Source organism: Rhinopithecus bieti, unplaced genomic scaffold, assembly GCF_001698545.2.
Source record: "Rhinopithecus bieti isolate Rb0 unplaced genomic scaffold, ASM169854v2 scaffold_31548, whole genome shotgun sequence".
Classification (NCBI taxonomy): Eukaryota; Metazoa; Chordata; class Mammalia; order Primates; family Cercopithecidae; genus Rhinopithecus; species Rhinopithecus bieti.
This window is the reverse complement of record NW_016814470.1, coordinates 129,046-147,236: the sequence shown is the minus strand read 5'-3', so window position 1 is coordinate 147,236 and position 18,191 is coordinate 129,046. Positions and strand designations below refer to the sequence as shown.

Genomic DNA, 18,191 nt, shown 5'->3' with positions numbered 1-18,191 from the left:
CCTGGGGGATCCTAGAGCTGACTGGGCCTCTTCATGATGCTGGATAGGAAAACTTGCTGCTAATTAAACTTCACAAAGCCACATGCTGATTTCCTGACCTTAAGTCCATACCCAGGGAGTCTTGTTACCTACAGGGGGGCAGAAACCACATAGCAAGAAGGGAAATCTTTGGCCTTATCTGTGTTTCTCCTTGGAAAACCTCCCTGGCCATCCTGGGTAGTCAGCAGAGAAAGTGGATACAAGTGTTTGAAATGTATACTCTTTGTTTTTGGCATTTTTCGTTTTCCTACTTCAAGGGAATTTTTGTTTTTTTACCTTCCGAAGCAGGAATAGCACTTAGTCCCTGAATTGTTTGACAAGAAGTTACCTGTTGATGTTAAGCAGATAAACGGTGTTCTAATATGCTTTGATTTCTAAATCAGAAACCTTAGCCCTTTTCAGTAACAGAGTTTGTAGCAGAGCTAGGCCTGATGGTATGTACATTTCTGCCTGTAGGTTAGGAAGGATTGGAGCCAGATTTTAAGCTTGAGTTACTCTGATCTCAGACAAGGCTTCAAAGAGCCCTTGTTCATTTATTGCGGTATTTCATTAAGTGTCAGAAGTATTTCATTAGTTATCAGAACAAAGATCACATTCGCCATAAGAATGCTGCATTGAACTTTCTCCAAGGCCTTCATAACTCCGTTTCCAGAAGAAAGATGCGATGGGCTATGGAAAAAGCCTGACTACAATTTGTGTGTCCCAGAACTAGGATCTCAGTTCTGCATCTGGAATCCACTAAGGCTTTTACTCCAGTGCACACCTGGTGCCTGTCTGCGATGCCTTCATATAAGGATGGGAGGAAGGAGTTTCCTGCATGTGGGGGTTACTGTTGTTTCCTTTGCTCATCCTACCTGCAGGAGCCTGCACGTGTTGTCGATTCAGTCATAGTAATCACAGCCATTTTTGCAGGACCTACTATGTGCCACATCATTGACATGTACTAGTTGAACCTCAGCCAGCTCCAGTTTACAGAGGACACTGAACTGAGGTAAAGAAGTCCCCAGCAACCTGCTCCAGGAAGGAACGGAATGGGATTTGAGTGCAGGGTTCCCTGACCGTAACATCCTTGCTCTTCTTATTGCCACCCTGAGCCCACAGTGTGGACACAGGTAATTTACGTGAGGTTTAGGGGACACTTGCTGTGGTTGACCTGTAATACACATGGTCTCCCTGTTGGTTCTCAGGATAAAGTGCTCACATCCCTCAAGGACTTTTTAGGTCCTCACTTGCTTGTCAATCCATAAGCCCTTTTCTGGATGTATAGTCCTTTTGTCTCATTTCTATTAATAGTAACAAGAGCAATGACAGCTGATGTTTATCGATGGTTTCCTCTGTAGTAGGCTGAATAATTCCCTGCCCTCTCCCACTCAGTCCTCAAAGATAGCAGCTCCTAGTCCTGGAGCCTGTAAATGCTAATTTATTTGGAAAAAGGGTCTTTGCAGATGTGATTAAGATGGGGAGAGTATTCTGGATTATTCAGGTGAGTTCTATGTGCAATTATGAATGTCCTTATAAGAGACAAGCAGAGGGAGATGTAATATGTAGGCACGCAATGAGGAGGCTGATTTGAAGACAGAATAGAGAGAGACTTGAAGATGCAGCTCTTGAAGACTATAATGATATAGCCACAGCCAAGGCATGCTGGCAGCCACCAGAAGCTGGAAGAGGCCAGGAAACAGATCCTCCCCTACAGCCTCTGAAAGGAGCACAGCCCTGCTGCCACCTAGATTTCAGCCTAGTGATGCTGATTTCAAACTTCCGGCCTCCAGAGCTGTAAAAGAATAGATTTCTATTGTTTTAAATCACCAAGTTTGTGGTACCCTGTTACAGCAGCTACAGAAACTAGTGCACTGTAGGAGGCTCTGAGCTAAACCTCATAGGACCCTTATGCATAAACTATCTTTAGTGTGTCTTGTGTAACATGAGAAGAATTCTGTGCTTATAGCGACAATATGATGAGCTCTGGGTCCTAGAGCTAGTAGCTAGTAGGCTGCAGAGCAGGAATTTAGACCAGAGAACCTGGGTTTAAGGCCCAGCTTGTAACACAGAGTTATTCTGCCTTCCTGCTCCCAACTCCATTCTCGCCCTTATGCCAGGTCAGGCCTTGCCTCAGAGCCTTCCTTTCCCCACTTACAGTTTAGCTTCCAAGCACACAATGTATTTTATCTTCCCTCATGAATCTTTTTTCATGCAGAAGCATTGGGTTCTCCTATGGGCCACATGGATCCAGTAGCAATTAAGATTGCCCTTTTCCTCAGTGATTGGACCACAGTTCATTGTGGGCTACTGCTGAGAACGTTTCTTTTCTTGATTTGGGGGGAAACAATAATTTTTCCCATTTACAGTAAGTCCTTACTTGAAATAGTCCATCCCTGTAATCCTCTGTGAATGGGAATTTGGTATTTAAAAGCTGTGCTGTATTGCAATTGTTAAGCTCTTTAGAGGCTTGCTTTTATTCATTCAGTCACATTTGTTAATATCTGTTCACACAGACTTACTTACTAGCTTGGACAGGTTCTTCAATGTCTCTTAGACTCAGTTTCCTCATCTGTAAAATAAAGTAATGGCCTACTTGGCTGTTTACAGTGTTGGTTAAATGGGATTACACACATAATGCATTTAGCAGGTGTTTGATACAGCATAGCCATCTACATACACAATGTATTATTTAAATACATTTGTCCCTTGGTGTCCAGTGGGGATTGATGTTGATTCCAGGACTCCCCTGCAGATACCAAAATCTGAGGATGTACAAGCCCCTTTTAGAAGATGGTGTAGTATTTGCATATAACCTACACACATCCTCCTATACTTTAAATCATTCCTCAATTATATATGATACTAATACAATGTAAATACTTTGTAAATAGTTGTGCTGTATTGTTTAGGGAATAATGACAAGAAAAGAGTCTATGTATGTTCAATATTGAGGCAACCATCCATGTTTTTTCACAATATTTTTGATCCACAGTTGGTTGAATCCACAGATGCGGAACTCATGGATATGGCTCACTACACACTGTGCTAAGTATTTTTAGGGATGGGTAAACTTGAGTATAGTTCTCTCCTGGCTTTACCTGAAGGTGACAGACTTGCACCTAAATAACTTTTAATGCAAGGAAGAAAGCTTTGCCTCTTCTTATTATCATTATTGATAGTTATACTTGAGATGCTTCATACCTATAATAAAGAAAGAAATAGAAGTGATATAGAGTAAGTGGGTACATAGGCAGTGATATAGAAATTCAGACTGGGAGAAACATCCAGAATATGAGAGAAATACCATTGCTTCCTCCACGAGCCTTTCACATAAAGATGCTCAAGAAGTATAGTTGTGTTATAATCATTATTGCTGTTGTATTAATGTATTCAGCAGAAATTACTGCTGAAAATAGTTCTTCAGGTTCCTTCAACCTGCTGGGGGTCAGCCTCTAGGGCAGAAGGCACTGTTTGACAGTCCCCGGGAGAGAGGGGATAGGAGCTCGCATTTGCTTAGCACCTGCTCTGGCCAGGCACTGGGCCCCACAGGTAAACTCATTTAGTCTCCTCTAACCCCCGTAGTCCTGGAGGGCCACTCAGGTTCAGATTACAACCCATACTAACAACAGGCATGACTCCTAAGAGGGCTTCTCTTAGTTACGCTGGAGAAATGAATGCATTTACTGTTCTTTCATGCAAAACCGCCTCCGTACTCCTCAGTCTCATGTTTGGCTACCTGCCCCTGCAACAGTTCTCACATATCACATTGGAGGCTCTGTGTTTTTTACCTTCAGGGCAATGCAGCCATCACGGTAACTACCATTTACAGAGCATCCACTGAGGGCCAAGCCCTGTGCTCGGCGCTTTCCCTGAATCATTGTGTTTATCTGCACAGCAGCCAAGGGTGGGAGGCATTGTTTTCTCCATTTTACTGCTGGAGAGAGGGTGTGGAATGACTTGCCCACAGTGACACAGGTAATTAGTGGCTAATTTGGCCTGTCTGATGGAATACCTGGGCTCTTTCTACCATCCCATGTTACCACCTCTGTCCCTGTTTGTCTCGTACTCTCTTCACCTTCAGAGATGTCTTGCCCAGCACAAAATAGGGTAAGAAAATCATCTTTGCTCTGAGCTATCTAATATTCTCTTAGCCTTAGCTGGAAACTTCCACTGATTCATTTCTTACCTTTGTGCGAATCCAAAAAGATGCCTCTTCCTCTGGTCAGATTCATCTCCCTGCTGGGAGGACACACTGGATTTCAACTCCCAGTTGTCATTGTGCAGTGAGTAATCTGCTCAACTGTAGGTGACATCCTTGCAGCCTCTCCACCATTGATTTCTGTGGCACTAAAATTGGTTCCCTTGAACACCCACTCACTTGTCCTTATTCCGCTCCTCTGGGCCCACACTGAATAAGGCACCTGAAGGTCAGTTCTGGAAACCCAGATCACTCTGATGCACAGCAGCACCCGTGAGCACTGTGGTTGGCTTGTTCTTCCGGAAACTTGGCTGATTTTCAAACACAATCCTAGAAGAAGAGAAGCCACCTGATGGCAGTATCTAGGGGTGTGAGTCTAAATCATCTCCTAGGGTCATTTCCCCCAGAAGGTCTGAGTTCTTTATTCTTAAGGTTGCTGCTCTGTTTTATTTTGGCAGCTGGTGTTGGGGGACACCCCCATGGAACTCACATCCTGGGAGGCTGATGGGTGGGTCACTGAGGATAGGGTCTTCTAGAGGCTTGACCTCCTGGTGCAAAAAAAGCCTTTAAACATCTAAGTGGCTCTAAAACCACCTTTCTGCTTTCTCTGCCTAGGTGGCTTGCCTCTTGATTCTGGAAGAGCTCCTGAATCCATCTGTGAAAAGACCTCTTTCTTTTCACTTTATTGGAACACATTTGTCATTCCTCCCTGTGGCCATATCTCCCATAAGCCTGTGGGGTCCTTCTTTCCTAAAGACTCAGAGCGAACCTGTCGGCTGATTCTCATGCTGGCTTTAAACTCAGATCAGCACCTTGTGGGGAGCAGCAGCAGCAGATCTGGTCAAACCTGCAGCTAACGTGCGTGACACTGTGTGCTGCACAGTAGGCAACCAGGGAAGCTTTCGTTTTCATCATCTTAATTTTTATTTCCCTAAGTGGTCAGAGTTTCACCTCTTATCTTCTGTAGACACCAGGTAATTTATTACCCAGAACAGCCCTGGCAGGAATTTCAGTCTTAGAACTTTTAAGAAGACATCTGCACTCAACCTAAACCATTTGCTTGCAGCCTCTTTGAACTTAGCACATGATATCCTTTCTCCCTTTGGCAGGTGATCTAGTGGAACAGGGCGGGTTTTAGGAAAACAGGGCTCTCTTTCCAGCTCAAGGCTGCACGCTCCCTTCCGCCCAGCTTGCCTTGGCTCAAGCGGCTCCTTGGTGAACACACACGTTTCTGGTCCTCAGCTGCTGCTCCCTCCCATTTTTCCTCCCTTTAGTTTCAGCTCTCAGGTCGCTCTAGGTAGCCACTGGCTACTGATCTAATTTTCCTAGCTCCCTTTAATTCCCACCCAGATGTGTGGGGATGCCTTGACTTCTTGCATATGGAAACTCCTAGCTTTTTTGTCTACTGATTTGAATTAATCCAAAGCAATAGCCTTTATTGACCCATTCGTTAGAGATGCTGAGCAACGAGGCTCTGGGCCCACCCATGTGTCACTTAAGCATACATTCCCGGGATGCCTCTATGTCAGACTCAGAGCTAGTCTCAGGGATCAGGCACACACCAATAAGAAACAGGGAGCATAGCCCTGGAGAATGAAGCTTACTAGTACAGTGCTAATGTGGCAAAGGGGTGAGCAGACTGCCCCCGAGAGTACTAACAGTGGGGAGAGCACATGGGCGCTAGTGTTTATGTTGGGCCTGGAAGTACAGAAGTAGGTAGGGTAGTGTTCCAGGAGGGAGTCTTGCAGCACAAGAGCCCTGTGTGTTTGGGAAATGGTGAGTCATTAGTGATGGTTGGAAAGTGTAGGATTGTGGGCAGGATACAGGGGAGGGAGATGAAGACTGGAGTTGAATCTGGGAAGACAGACTGAAACCAGATGATGAAGGATGGAATGTGATATCAAACCAAATGTGCCCTAAAACTGTCTAGGTTTGAACTTTATGTTCTCGGCAGAGATGAGCCAGGTGGGTCTTTCAAATAGAGAGTAATGACCAGGGCTGTGCTTAGAAAGACAAATCCAGTGGAGAGGGAAGTCAGAAGTGTGTGAGGTTCCTTACTTGGGTACCTGACAGGTGGGGATGTTGTTGGCCACACTAGGAATATGCACGGGGTGTTTGTCATCATTGAAAAGACTAGACTAGATATCATAGAGTCATTGTTGTTCTTCCCACAGGCTATGAGATCCAAGCATATTCAGACTCTTAAGAAGCTTCTGTCTCGGCATGAGCTTGATGCTGGTCTGTGCTGATCTAAAATATTTCTGGGAGTATGTGACTTTTCTGTTCTTGATGGAGATAGTTCAGAGGAATATTTTGTCCCTGAGCTATTTCTGTCCCTCTGGTCTTTGGGGCTTACAGTATATTTATAAGTGGGCATTTTATGTCCAAATTGAAATGTCTGCATGTTTACGCATTAAGATTACTGATTTGGTTTCTCTTTTTGACAGTGCTTACACAGCAACATGAAAGGGTAAGAAATGACAAATGAGTCTGCTTCAACTCCACCTCACTGGGTCTGCTGCCCAGGGGAAATCATTGCCCAGAGTTTCCTTTTGATCAATTCAGAAATATATTCTGTATATATTTTGTACATTTTTTATATACTGTGTACATTTTTTCTTAAAAAAAAAACACATGCAAATGAAAGCATGTTTAGTGTCCTCAGCTTAGTATATTTACTGTCTTATTCTTTTTCACTTAACTATGTTTTTGAGATCTTTCTATATCAGTATATACACAGCTGCCTCATTCTTTTAAACAGCTGCATGGTACTCCAGTATCTGAATGCGCCATAATTGAGCTAGCTCCTTATTTTCCTGTTTAAGGATACTTAGATTGTCTTTCAGATTTACAATTTACAACCACCACTCAGGTATGCAGAACACAATTTATTTTTCTATAACTAAATGTGGTTCATGAGCCTCTGCTTCTATTGCTGAAGGAAAACTTTGCCAATTCCAGGAGACTCAGATGCTCAGACACTCCGTGTTAAGCATGATCAATTCAGGGTTTATGCTCAACTCAGTTAGGACTCTCTCCTCTCCTCTTCCCAGGAGGTGTGACCTGGATCCCCAGGTGAGGGGCACCTGTGCAGGCTTGGCAAAGGAAGCAAGCTGTTGGGCATGCTTCAAGCTTCACCTTCCACCCTTGCTGTGGCTTCTGCTGAAATATCTGCATATACCCTCCTGGCCTTCTGTCACCAAGGGCCACATACTCTGTGGAACCACAAAGGGGTGGCCCACCCACTCTCAGGTGGGCCCCTCCACCTTGACGCCTCCCTCCCACATCCTAGTCAGGTGCCATGTTGGACACTGGCTTCCCCATAAAGCGTGCAAGTCCCTTCTGTTCTCAGGCCCCTAAACACATCTGGGATTTCTATTGCTCCCCAGCCCAGGCCACTGCATTCTGTCCTAATCTCTGAATACTGCCTTTTGGTTCCTCCCTCACCTGCCTGCTAGTCAAACTCTCCACTTGCCCAGGCTGGAGTGCAGTGGTGTGATCTTGGCTCACTGCAACCTCCACTTCCCGATTCAAGCCATTCTTGTGCCTCAGCCACAGGCATATACCCACCACGCCCAACTAGTTTTTGTATTTTTAGTAGAGATGGGGTTTCACCATGTTGGCCAGGCTGGTCTTGAACTCCTGACCTCAGGTGATCCACCTGCTTCGGCCTCCCAAAGTCCTGGGATTACAGGTGTGAGCCACCACACCCAGCCTGCTAGTCAAACTCTTAATTTCCTTGGATTCAGAAAGGTTATTTCAAGGTGATAACACTTCTTCATAGTCTGTAGTATAAGCTCTACATCTGCCTGCTGTGCTCCAGTTGGCTCTTGACGGATAAAACTCAGTTTTTCCAATTTAAAGAAACCTTTTCACTGGGCATGGTGGCTCACGCCTGTAATCCTAGCACTTTGGGAGGCTGAGGCAGGCGGATCATGAGGTCAGGAGTTCGAGACCAGCCTGGCCAACATGGTGAAACCCCGTCTCTACTAAAAATACAAAAATTAGCTGCGTGTGGTGGCACGTGCCTGTAATTCCAGCAAATCAGGAGGCTGGGCAGGAGAACTGCTTGTCCCGGGACCTGGGAGGTGGAGGTTGCAGTGAGCCAAGATCACACCATTGCACTACAGCCTGGGCAACATGAGTGAAAGTCTGTCTCAAAAAAAAAAAAAAGAAACCTTTTCTCATTCTGATCTTTGACTCTTCCTTTCTCTGGAGCTATAATCTTCAGTCTCATTCTAGAAGAACTGTGTGGAAAGAAGGAACGACTGAAGTGCACTGGCCAGTTCCTCAGATCACTGTCCTGCTGTGGTTTCAGGTGTCCTGCCAGCTCCCCAGGGCTGCGGTAAGGATCCCCACACTCACGTCTCTGTGTGCTCTTATAAGCACTTGAGAAGGATAATTCCTAGGTATAATTTCTACCACCTAGTATTGTTTTGATGTCTATAAAAATCGTTTGAAAAGATACATGTGGTCATACTAAAATATTTTGGCAAAAAGCATTTCACTTGATACTCATTGTGAATTACATCTCCCTCCTCCTTCTCCTAGCTTAAAGTGCCAATGCTTTGTCTCAATGCCAGGAGAAATAGAGGAGTGTCTGTCCACATTTCGGAGGCTGGCACTGAGGCAGCCCTCACATGCAGTACCTCCACATTTGTAACCAGGACCCTGTGATACTTAGTCTCCAGGAAATTTGCCCCAAAACTTTGCCTTGGGAGTTTAGCCTTGCTATATAGTCACAGTTCAAATGCAAATGTGGCATAAAGGCTCTCTTTAAAGCCACATGGACATTATTCATTAGACATAGTAAAATCCAGTAGTATCTTAGATTTTCTCTGCAGAATCTAGTACGGGGACTTAGATTCCCTGCTAACTTAACAGCTTTCTCCAACAATAAATAGTCTTCCATCTCATGAGCTTCCTTCCCATCTTCCCTATGGAAGAATTTATTTCTGTTTATGTAGCAGCTCAACTTAGGTACCAAGATGCAAGTAATGCCACCTCGCTCTCTTTTTTTTTTTTTTTTTGGAGACTGGGTCTTGCTCTGTTTCCCAGGCTGGCGTGCAGTGGCATGATCTCAGCTCACTGCCACCTCCGCCTCTCAGTTCAAGCAAATCTTGTGCCTCAGCCTCCTGAGTAGCTGGGACGACAGGTGTGCACCCATCATGCCTGGCTAATTTTTTGTATTTTTAGTAGAGGTGGGGTTTTGCCATGTTGGCCAGGCTGGTCTGGAACTCTGGAACTCCTGGCCTTAAGTGATCTTAAGCTGAGGCCCGCCTCAGCCTCCGAAAGTGCTGGGATTACAGGTGTGAGCCACCATGCTGGCTGAAATGCCACTGCTCTTAATGCTATACAACTCAGGACCTCCAAGGTTAAGCAACGCAAGGAGACTTCCCACGCGAGCGGGGTGGCCAGCCTCATTGCCCGTCTTTCGTGGAGTTCCGCTTTCCCGTGGGTTTCTCGGGCTCCACTCCTCTGGTTCCTCGAGGGCAGTCCCTGGGGCTGCTGCTCTGTAGGATGCTGTGGTCCATGTGGGGTTCATGTTAGCCAGCTGAGAGAGGCAGGGCCCCTCAAAGGAACTTGACTGGGCTCTAAGGGAAAACAAGATGGAAATAAACATGGAGAGCCTAAGAGATACAAACAGCCTGGCTGTGGAGGGCAGGGCTGTCACTCTGCCCACTCCCCTCTGTCCTGGAAACTGAGAGGTAGGAAGCCCCCCTCTAGCTGCAGGCTGCTGACAGCTTTGCCTGGGTGGCTTTCCAGCTGTGACAGCTCTTAAGCTCTTAATTCTTCACTCCTTTTGAAAATGAAGGCTGAGTCTTAGCCTCTGCTGGGTCCCCCTCCATTCTAAGGACCTGTCTCTTCTCTAGGTGTTTGATACCAGAAATGCTTTCACACAATAAATGAGAGTTTTATTTCTACATAGAAGGAGGTGGCTTTGTCCTCAGGGCCGTAATAATTTAACAGTCTTTTAATAAGATGTAATATTTCGTATAACAGAAACTAAACAGGCACAATAATGCTGAGGGGAGATTTTTCTCGCTTTGGCAGTAGTGGTTTGAGCCATTCGTTTGTTATGTCAGCTTTTCTAGGGTCCATTAACTGAGCACCTATTATGTGCTAGTTATTGTAGTAGGCTATAGGGATATAAGAAATAAGACATAGTCCCTGCCCTGAAGGAGCCTGCAGTCTGGTAAACTGAGGCAGATATGCAAACAATAAGCATAATAAAAGATTGTGCTGTGACAGTTACATGAAGCCCAGTGGAAGGACAAAAGAGAAGGGCATTGATTCTTTGAAGGAGAGGGTTGGAGGGCGGTTTGGATCAGGAAAAACTTCACTGACACCAAAATGCGTCAGCTGAGTCCTGAAGGGTGACTAGGTCATTATTTTGGGAAATGGTGCTGGAGAAAGCAGTTGAGGAGGAAACAGCATAGGTCAAAGCATGGAGAATAAAGTCCATTGGCCTACTGAGGAGCTGCAAGGAGTGTGGTGTGGGTGGTCCATGCGGGGCCAGGGCTGACAAGAGATACCGCAGGAGCCAGGCTGTATAGGTTGAGTGGGTAAGCCAAGGAGTTTGGATGGAATGCAGAGATAAGGGGTGAGTGGAAGAGCCAGCCGTCTTCAGGGGATGGTGGTACTTGGGAGTAAGACAGAGCAGCGGTTCTCGCTGTGGCCCACAGACCAAGAGCATCGGCATCACCTGAGAACTTGTTCAAAATGCAGATTCTCAGTCCCTGCCCTAGACCTCTTGAATCGGAGTTTTTGCAGGTGGGGCTTAACAGTCTATTGTAACAAGTCTTCTAGCTGAGTCTGATGCTTGTTCAAGTTTAAGGACTACTGAGATAGAGAATATGGGAAGAGCTAGGGGGGCATCAGTTTTGTGGAGGAAAGATGGTCAATTCAGACTTGAGTGTGTTGACTTTGAAGTGACGCGTGGAGCTAGCAAAGTGGAGTCCCAGGACCTACTGCATCGGCTTCACCTGGGAGCTTGTTACAAATGAACCAGAGGCCTACCCCAGACCCACTGAAGCAGAAGCTGGATTTTAATGAGACCCCCGGGTAACTTATGTGCGCTCTTCAGGCTCTAGTCTGGAGGTTAGCTAGGCACATGGGGTTGATGCTCAGGAGAGGGATCTCGGCAGGAAACAGAAACGTGGGAGTTGTCAGTTCCAGGTGATGATTGCAGATGACACATCTCCAGGGTGAGTGTGTAGGAAGGGAGACTGGATGGAGTGACTTTGCTTGAGTCATCACACTGACTGCTTAGCATTAATTTTGTGGAGCTGTGGAAGATCACGCATTAGCCCTGGATGGCAGCCAGCCTGTTGTAAGGAAAGCATGCTGTTTGCAGCCATTATCTCAACAACTATTAAAGCAACAGCAATTTTCCCAGACACCCATTGGATGAACTGAGCCTGGAACCTGGTCTTAGAACCCTTACTGTGCACTGTCATGTTCTTCTCATAGAACCCTACTTTATGTTGGGGTGGGGGCGGGGGGTAAGTTCCATTTACTTATGTTGTCAGGGTTGGAACAACAGGAACAAGTAGAAAAAAAAATCACACACGATGCTCAATAGGCGCTCATAGAAGTTGCTCAATGAAGGTTTGTTAAATATTGTTGAAACAAATGATTAAAAATTGCTTTCAGATTAAAAAAATGCATTTCTATCAGTAACTTCGATTTGACTTTACAACATCCTTGTAAGTAAACACGCTTTCATTAAAAAAGCTTTATGGAGATATAACTTACATACCATAAAATTCATCATTTAAAAATACTATATAACTCAGTAGTTTTGGTATATTTACAAGATTGCGTGACTATCATGACTATCTAATTGCAGAACAGTTCCATCATCCTAAAAAGACACTCCATCCCTTTGGCAGTCGCTCTCTTTTCCCCTCTCTCCCCAACCCCTGGAAACCACTCTCTGTCTCTATGGATTTGCCTGTTCTGGACATTCTATAGAAATGGAATCATATGTGTCTGGCTTCTTTCACTTAGAATGTTTTGCAGGTTTATCTATGTTACGGTATATATCAGCACTTCACCTCTCTTATGGCTGAATAATAATCCACTGTATAGATATACTAATGTTTTATTTATCTATACATCAGTTGATAGGCATTTGGGTTGTTTCTGCAGTTTGGCTATTATGAATAAGGTAACTATGAACATTCATGTATAAGTTTATATATAAATGTATGTTTTCATTTCTCTTGGGCATAGGACTGGAATTGCTAGGTCCTGTGGTAGCACTACATTTAGTATTTTGAGGAGCTTGCAGGTAGTTTTCCAAAGTGACTATGCCATTTTACCTGCCCACTAGGAATATATGAGGTTACCAATTTATCTTTCCCAACACACTATTATCTGTCTTTTTTGAGTATAGCCATCCTAGTGAATGTGAAATGGTCATACTCTCATTTTACAGGTAAGAAAACTGAAGGTGCATTATTTGCCAAAGTTGGTAGAGCTATTAAATAGCCAAACTAGAGGTTTTCTTACATAAAGGCAAATACTTGTATGATGCATACTCTGTGTGAAGCATTAGGTATTTTGCTCTAAAGTCATTTAATCTTTGCAACTATCTGTAACAAAGATACTATTATTGTGTTTATTTGTAAATGAATACAAGGCCAGAACTGGGCTTGGAGTACAGCTAGAGAGGTTCTTAGGGGGCAACATTTAAGAAGACATTACTCTCAGGTTCCTACCAGCACTTCCATGACCCTGACTGTTATCTCTTTAAATATTGCATCCTAGGTGCTTCACTGGCCTCATCTTAATCCTGGTCCTGTTTGAAAAAACTGAGGCATACAAACATTGGGTAACTTACCCGAAGTTTTCAAACTAGCAAGTAGCAGAGCTGGGATTCAAACCCCAGAAAGCTGGCCTCAGGGTCCATGTGGTGAACCGCTAGCCTACGCTGACTCCCACATCTCTGGTCTGCAAACTGTGCCTTTTCCATTTCTTTCTCAAGACATAACTTTCAGAAATTAGCCAGTGCTTTGACAAGTGGAGCCAAAGTAAAATCCCAGAGATGGGTGCTGGGGAGACCAAGCAGAACTACTTAGCAGCTCCCCCAGGCACCTACCACATGATTCTCCTGGAGGAGTTTACTGGCCACACGGATCCCATCGCCACATCTGTACTTATTATCACAACTCTGCATAAATCTGCCCAGTTCCGTGGAGGCCCCCCTGCAAGCGGCCAGATGGACTCTGTCCTGTTGGAGAAGAGGCCATTCAGACCCATCAGGATTATTAGCTCCGACCAGCTGTAAGGAAAACAAACATTCTCCTGGCCAAGCCCAAATGAATCCGCCACTTGTCCAAATGTTCTGAGTCAAATACTCAGAAATCAGATCTCTCATAAACACACCCGATTTGGTTGCTCATTCTCTTTGGTCTTTTAGAATTAACTGGGCATTTGCATTCGTTTCATCACCTTTCCAATGATGTTGCTGTGTCAGTGGGTTTTGAATGGTTCTCCAATTTAGGCAGAGCTTCCCACAAGGCAATATGAATACAAAAATATACATTGGTGCTTGTATATGTTACTCCCCTCAGGGGTGATGGCAGCCTTTGGGAAGATGCTTACACAAGTCATCAGCCAACAGCAGGTTCTTCTTCTGCTCCCCAAGAGGAAGCTAAAGTCAGTTTTGGTTCATCAGTGCTCACTGAGTGAGCTCCAGCAGGGCAGCCTGTCCCGGGCCAGCAGATCTTTTGTATCTGCCTCCAACTCAGAGGTTTTTGGTTTGGATTTCATTGCCATTTTTCCTTCATTAAAAACGATCAATTGCAGTGTTGAATTTTCGCCCTTTTGTTTGGAATTTCTATTTTATTCTATGACTGATTATCAAAGCTGTGGGTCTGTGGACCAGCAGCATTGGCATCTCCCGGGAGCTTGTTGGAAATGCAGACTCTCAGGCCGCACCCTAGATGTCCTAGATCCAGAATTTGCAGCTTAACAAGATCCCAGGTGATGCCTGTGAACACTCAAGTTTGAGAAGTGCTATTCCACATGTCCATTTCTCTGTTACCTTCAGCTAGGGTCTCCATCCAGTACTTACTTTGAAGCTAGAATTTTTTGGTAGACTTTCAGATCTTAAAAAAACACACATATAGGCAGAAATTCTTTCCTTTGCCTTTGCATGATGTAATTCATTTTACCTGGCCTGCCACAAGAAAGAAAAAGGCAAATTACATCCAAGTTTTATATATATATATGTGTGTGTGTGTATATATATATACACACACACATATACATATATATGACTAACTTAATTGCATCTCTTAAAGCCCCCATCATTAACAGAGTCCCAAGTGTTGCCAAGATTAATTGAGAAAGACCTAAATGCAAAAGAAACACTGTGGCGTGGTTTAATTCTGTATCAGCTAAGAATGAAGGTGCAATTAGTAATAAAGATGTTAATAATTAGTTGTGGTCTATTAAATTTTATGTTCAGTGATTATGTGGAGAGTGAAGAAAGAATTTTCTCATGAGGGCAGAAATCAATGTTTCACCTTGATTGCTATTTTAATGTGCTTATTTTAATGGGGCCATCCTGTAGAAACCCTTGGGCACATTTCCAATTTTACGTAAATGTAGAATTAATTATTATGGAAGCGTATAATTTTAGAGTTGGAGCGACCTTGGCGGTCATTTAATCCAGCTCAGTCATCTTAAAAGTAAGTAAGAGTTAGTTCACTTACTTAAGTCCTTCCACAGAGATTTGGAACCTGCGCTCCTCAACTCTAATGCCAGTGAAGGTGAAATCTTTTCTGATCCCTCCAGACAGAAGTGCTTTTTCTTACCCCAGAATTTCCCAAAGCAACATTTATTGCATGGCCTCTAAGGCCCTTACCCCACCCTGCATTGTGATCTAGTTGCTTTCATTTGTAAGGTTGGGGTCTTGAAAACTATGGATGATTAATTTTTGAATAGTTGCACAATAAGTATACATGCAGTGGTGTTCTGGAGCTGGTTTTTACCTGCTCACCAGAGCTCAATGTGTCTTCACATTGGTAGCTTGATATCAGCCATGTTGGAAGTATTTACACCATAGGAGTGGGCAAATGCTACAAATCAGGGCTTCTACCCTGTCCTGCCCATTCCCCCCGCCCCATCCCACCACAGGGCAGTGGGTCTTTACAAAAATCTAAAGATCTAAACCAGGCTTGTCCAACCCACGGCCCATGGGCCTCATGTGGTCCAGGATGGCTTTGAATGCAGCCCAACACAAATTCCTAAACTTTCTTGAAATATCATGAGATTTTTTTTGCAATATATGTTTTTAGCTCATCAGCTGTTGCTAGTGTATTTTTTGTGTGACCCAAGACAATTCTTCTTCTAAACCAATGTGAAGATGGCCATTTACCCATTGCTTAGCATGGGCTGCTTCAAGAGTGATGGAGGAGCCAAGTGTTTAATGCCCTTGAGTATTTTCAGGATTAAAGTCAGTGCAAGTGAGGCCTTAGGACTGCACTAGAATTTGGTTGCTTATCTAAGTTCCATTACCTAGAAGAGCTCTTTGAGTATGAATGGTGAAGGAAACAGGGTCTGAAATACCACAGTTAGTTGAATGAGCAAAAAATACATTATTAGAAAAAAAAAAGGTGAACAGGAAAGTTACTGTGACTGAAATTGCAATCATATATTTATACTTCTCCAAAACCCTTCAGTGGCTCCCGGTGACCTACAAAAATGCCCAGACTCTTTACATAAAAATTACACGCTGACCACACAGTTTACTGTTCTAATCTCATTTCCAACCACTTGCATCATCCACTGTTCATCCTCTGTTGATTCCCTCTTTCATTCTACTTTCCAGCCTTTATGGAGACTCTGTTCCAGCTTCCACAATGGTCCCTTCTAAAATGTGCTCCCCCTACTTCCCAGGTCTACCATAGACCCTTTCCCAAGCTTCCGTTCCTACCTGGTCATCTCTACCATGGACCAGAGCTTCTGAGTTAACACGAAATTCATCCAACTCTGATCATCTCCTCTCTTGTCTATCTCTCTTTAGGAGCAGGACCCGCGGTCCCATCAGCCCTGGCAAGTATGGGTATGGTAAGGCCCCATATATCTTACCACTGCAGACAGACACTGCACACACGCCACAGAGGCTCCGGAGACAGAAGCCCTCATCCCGGCATTCCAGGTCCCAGGAGGCATCTTCTGCTAGGCATGGCTACAGCTCACCAGCCCACCAGATCCCCCAACATGGACCTTTGTACCAAAGTGACAGTGGCCCTCGCTCTGGACTGCAGGCTGCAGAGGCCTCCATCTACCAGCTGCCTTTGACTCACAATCAAGGCTTCCCTGCAGCTTCAAGTCTCTTTCACAGCCCGGAAACAAGCAACAACCATGGTGTGGGGATTCATGGGGCAACTCAGAGCTTCTCCCAGCCTACCCGATCTACAGCAATCTCATGCATCGGGGCCTATCGGCAATACAAGCTGTGCAACACCAACGTGAGTACACACAACCCATACTGGGCCTGGAAACAGCTGCACCTCGTTTTTCTGTCATTTGGCACCAAGCATGGTGAAGACAGCAAGCATATAGTGTCTGGGCCATGTTAACACACCTTTTAGTCTTCCTCCTTTCTCTTTTCTTTCCATGTATTCTCCCACATAGTTTTCCTTTTTTTTTTAAAGTTATTGCTTTAGTAACTTATACACTGCTTCTTGAATTGCTTATTGACAATCGCTTAATGGTGGTATTAATTATTAATAGCTATTGCTGCAAAACAAACAACCCCCAAATTCTCAGTGACTCATGTTAACAATATTTATTCTTTGCTCAAGTGCAATATATAAGTTTCCCAGAGGTTCTCTGCTATTCCAGGTGTAAACACTAGGTATTGTAGCATGAAGTCTGAGAGTGAAATTGTAAAGAGTCTTCCCTTCGGGGAAAAGCTGGGACAGCTGGGGTGATGGATGGTGCACAGGGGTCTCTGGGCAGCAGTAAGTTCCTAACCGGTGTGAAAGTGTGTTGTTATTTTAAGGACCTGTATAGCTATACTCATGCATATATATATATATAGGTATACCCACTTTGGATATCAGTTCAATAAATATTTATTGATTTTATCTTCATGTATTTAAATAATATCTACCATTATAAAAAACTCATAAGCCAGGCCTTGTGCTCAGCACTTTTTTTTTTTTTTTTTTTTTTTTTTTTTTTTTTTTTTTTCCTGAGATGGAGTCTTGCTTTGTCACCCAGGCTGGAGTGCAGTGGCGCAATCTCGTCTCACTGCAACCTCCACCTCCCGGGTTCGAGTGATTTTCCTGCCTCAGCCTCCCGAATAGCTGGGACTACAGGTGTGTACCACTACACCAAGCTAATTTTTCTATTTTTTCAGTAGAGATGGGGTTTCACTATATTGGCCAGGATGGTCTTGATCTCTTTACTTTGTGATCTGCCCACCTCTGCCTCCCAAAGTGCTGGGATTACAGGTGTGAGCCACCACACCTGGCCTGTGCTCAGCACTTTTTCTACTTACTCCACTTAATCTCCTTCACCATGAGTTTGCTCTTCTCTTCATTTTATAGTTGCAAAGAGAGGTAAAATAACTTGCTAAAGATGCCACAGCTAGTGAGTAGTAGAACAAACTATCAATGTTAACTGTATTTGATGACCGAAGGAATTTTTAAAAATATCGGTTTAAAGACTGTGTATTAAAGAGAAGTGAACGAGAGGATGTTAAGAGGTTAAATTTCTGAGTCGCGATATTTTTCATTAATAATTTAATCTGCCTTAATACTCTGTTGCTGGGTAACAGGACAGCTGCTCTATATTAGCTCCAATTTCCTCATTAAAAATATATTTCCTGGCCGGGCGCGGTGGCTCAAGCCTGTAATCCCAGCACTTTGGGAGGGCCGAGGCGGGCGGATCACAAGGTCAGGAGATCGAGACCATCCTGGCTAACGCAGTGAAACCTCATCTCTAC

General features: G+C 44.2%; 1 protein-coding gene across 2 annotated transcripts in view; it reads left to right on the top strand.

The window, feature by feature from the left end:
• Positions 1-18,191, top strand: part of LOC108514753 (thrombospondin type-1 domain-containing protein 4-like) — a 201,659-nt gene that overhangs the window by 93,483 nt on the left and 89,985 nt on the right. The window contains exons 1-3 of one of the 2 annotated variants that reach the window (XM_017851209.1): positions 11,782-11,830; positions 12,995-13,510; positions 16,260-16,707. In XM_017851209.1, coding sequence (XP_017706698.1) covers positions 13,272-13,510; positions 16,260-16,707 — 687 coding nt within the window. In that variant the 5' untranslated portion in view covers positions 11,782-11,830; positions 12,995-13,271. Of the gene's footprint in view, positions 1-11,781; positions 11,831-12,994; positions 13,511-16,259; positions 16,708-18,191 lie in introns of those variants that run through there. The other variant, XM_017851208.1, reaches the window with a different exon arrangement.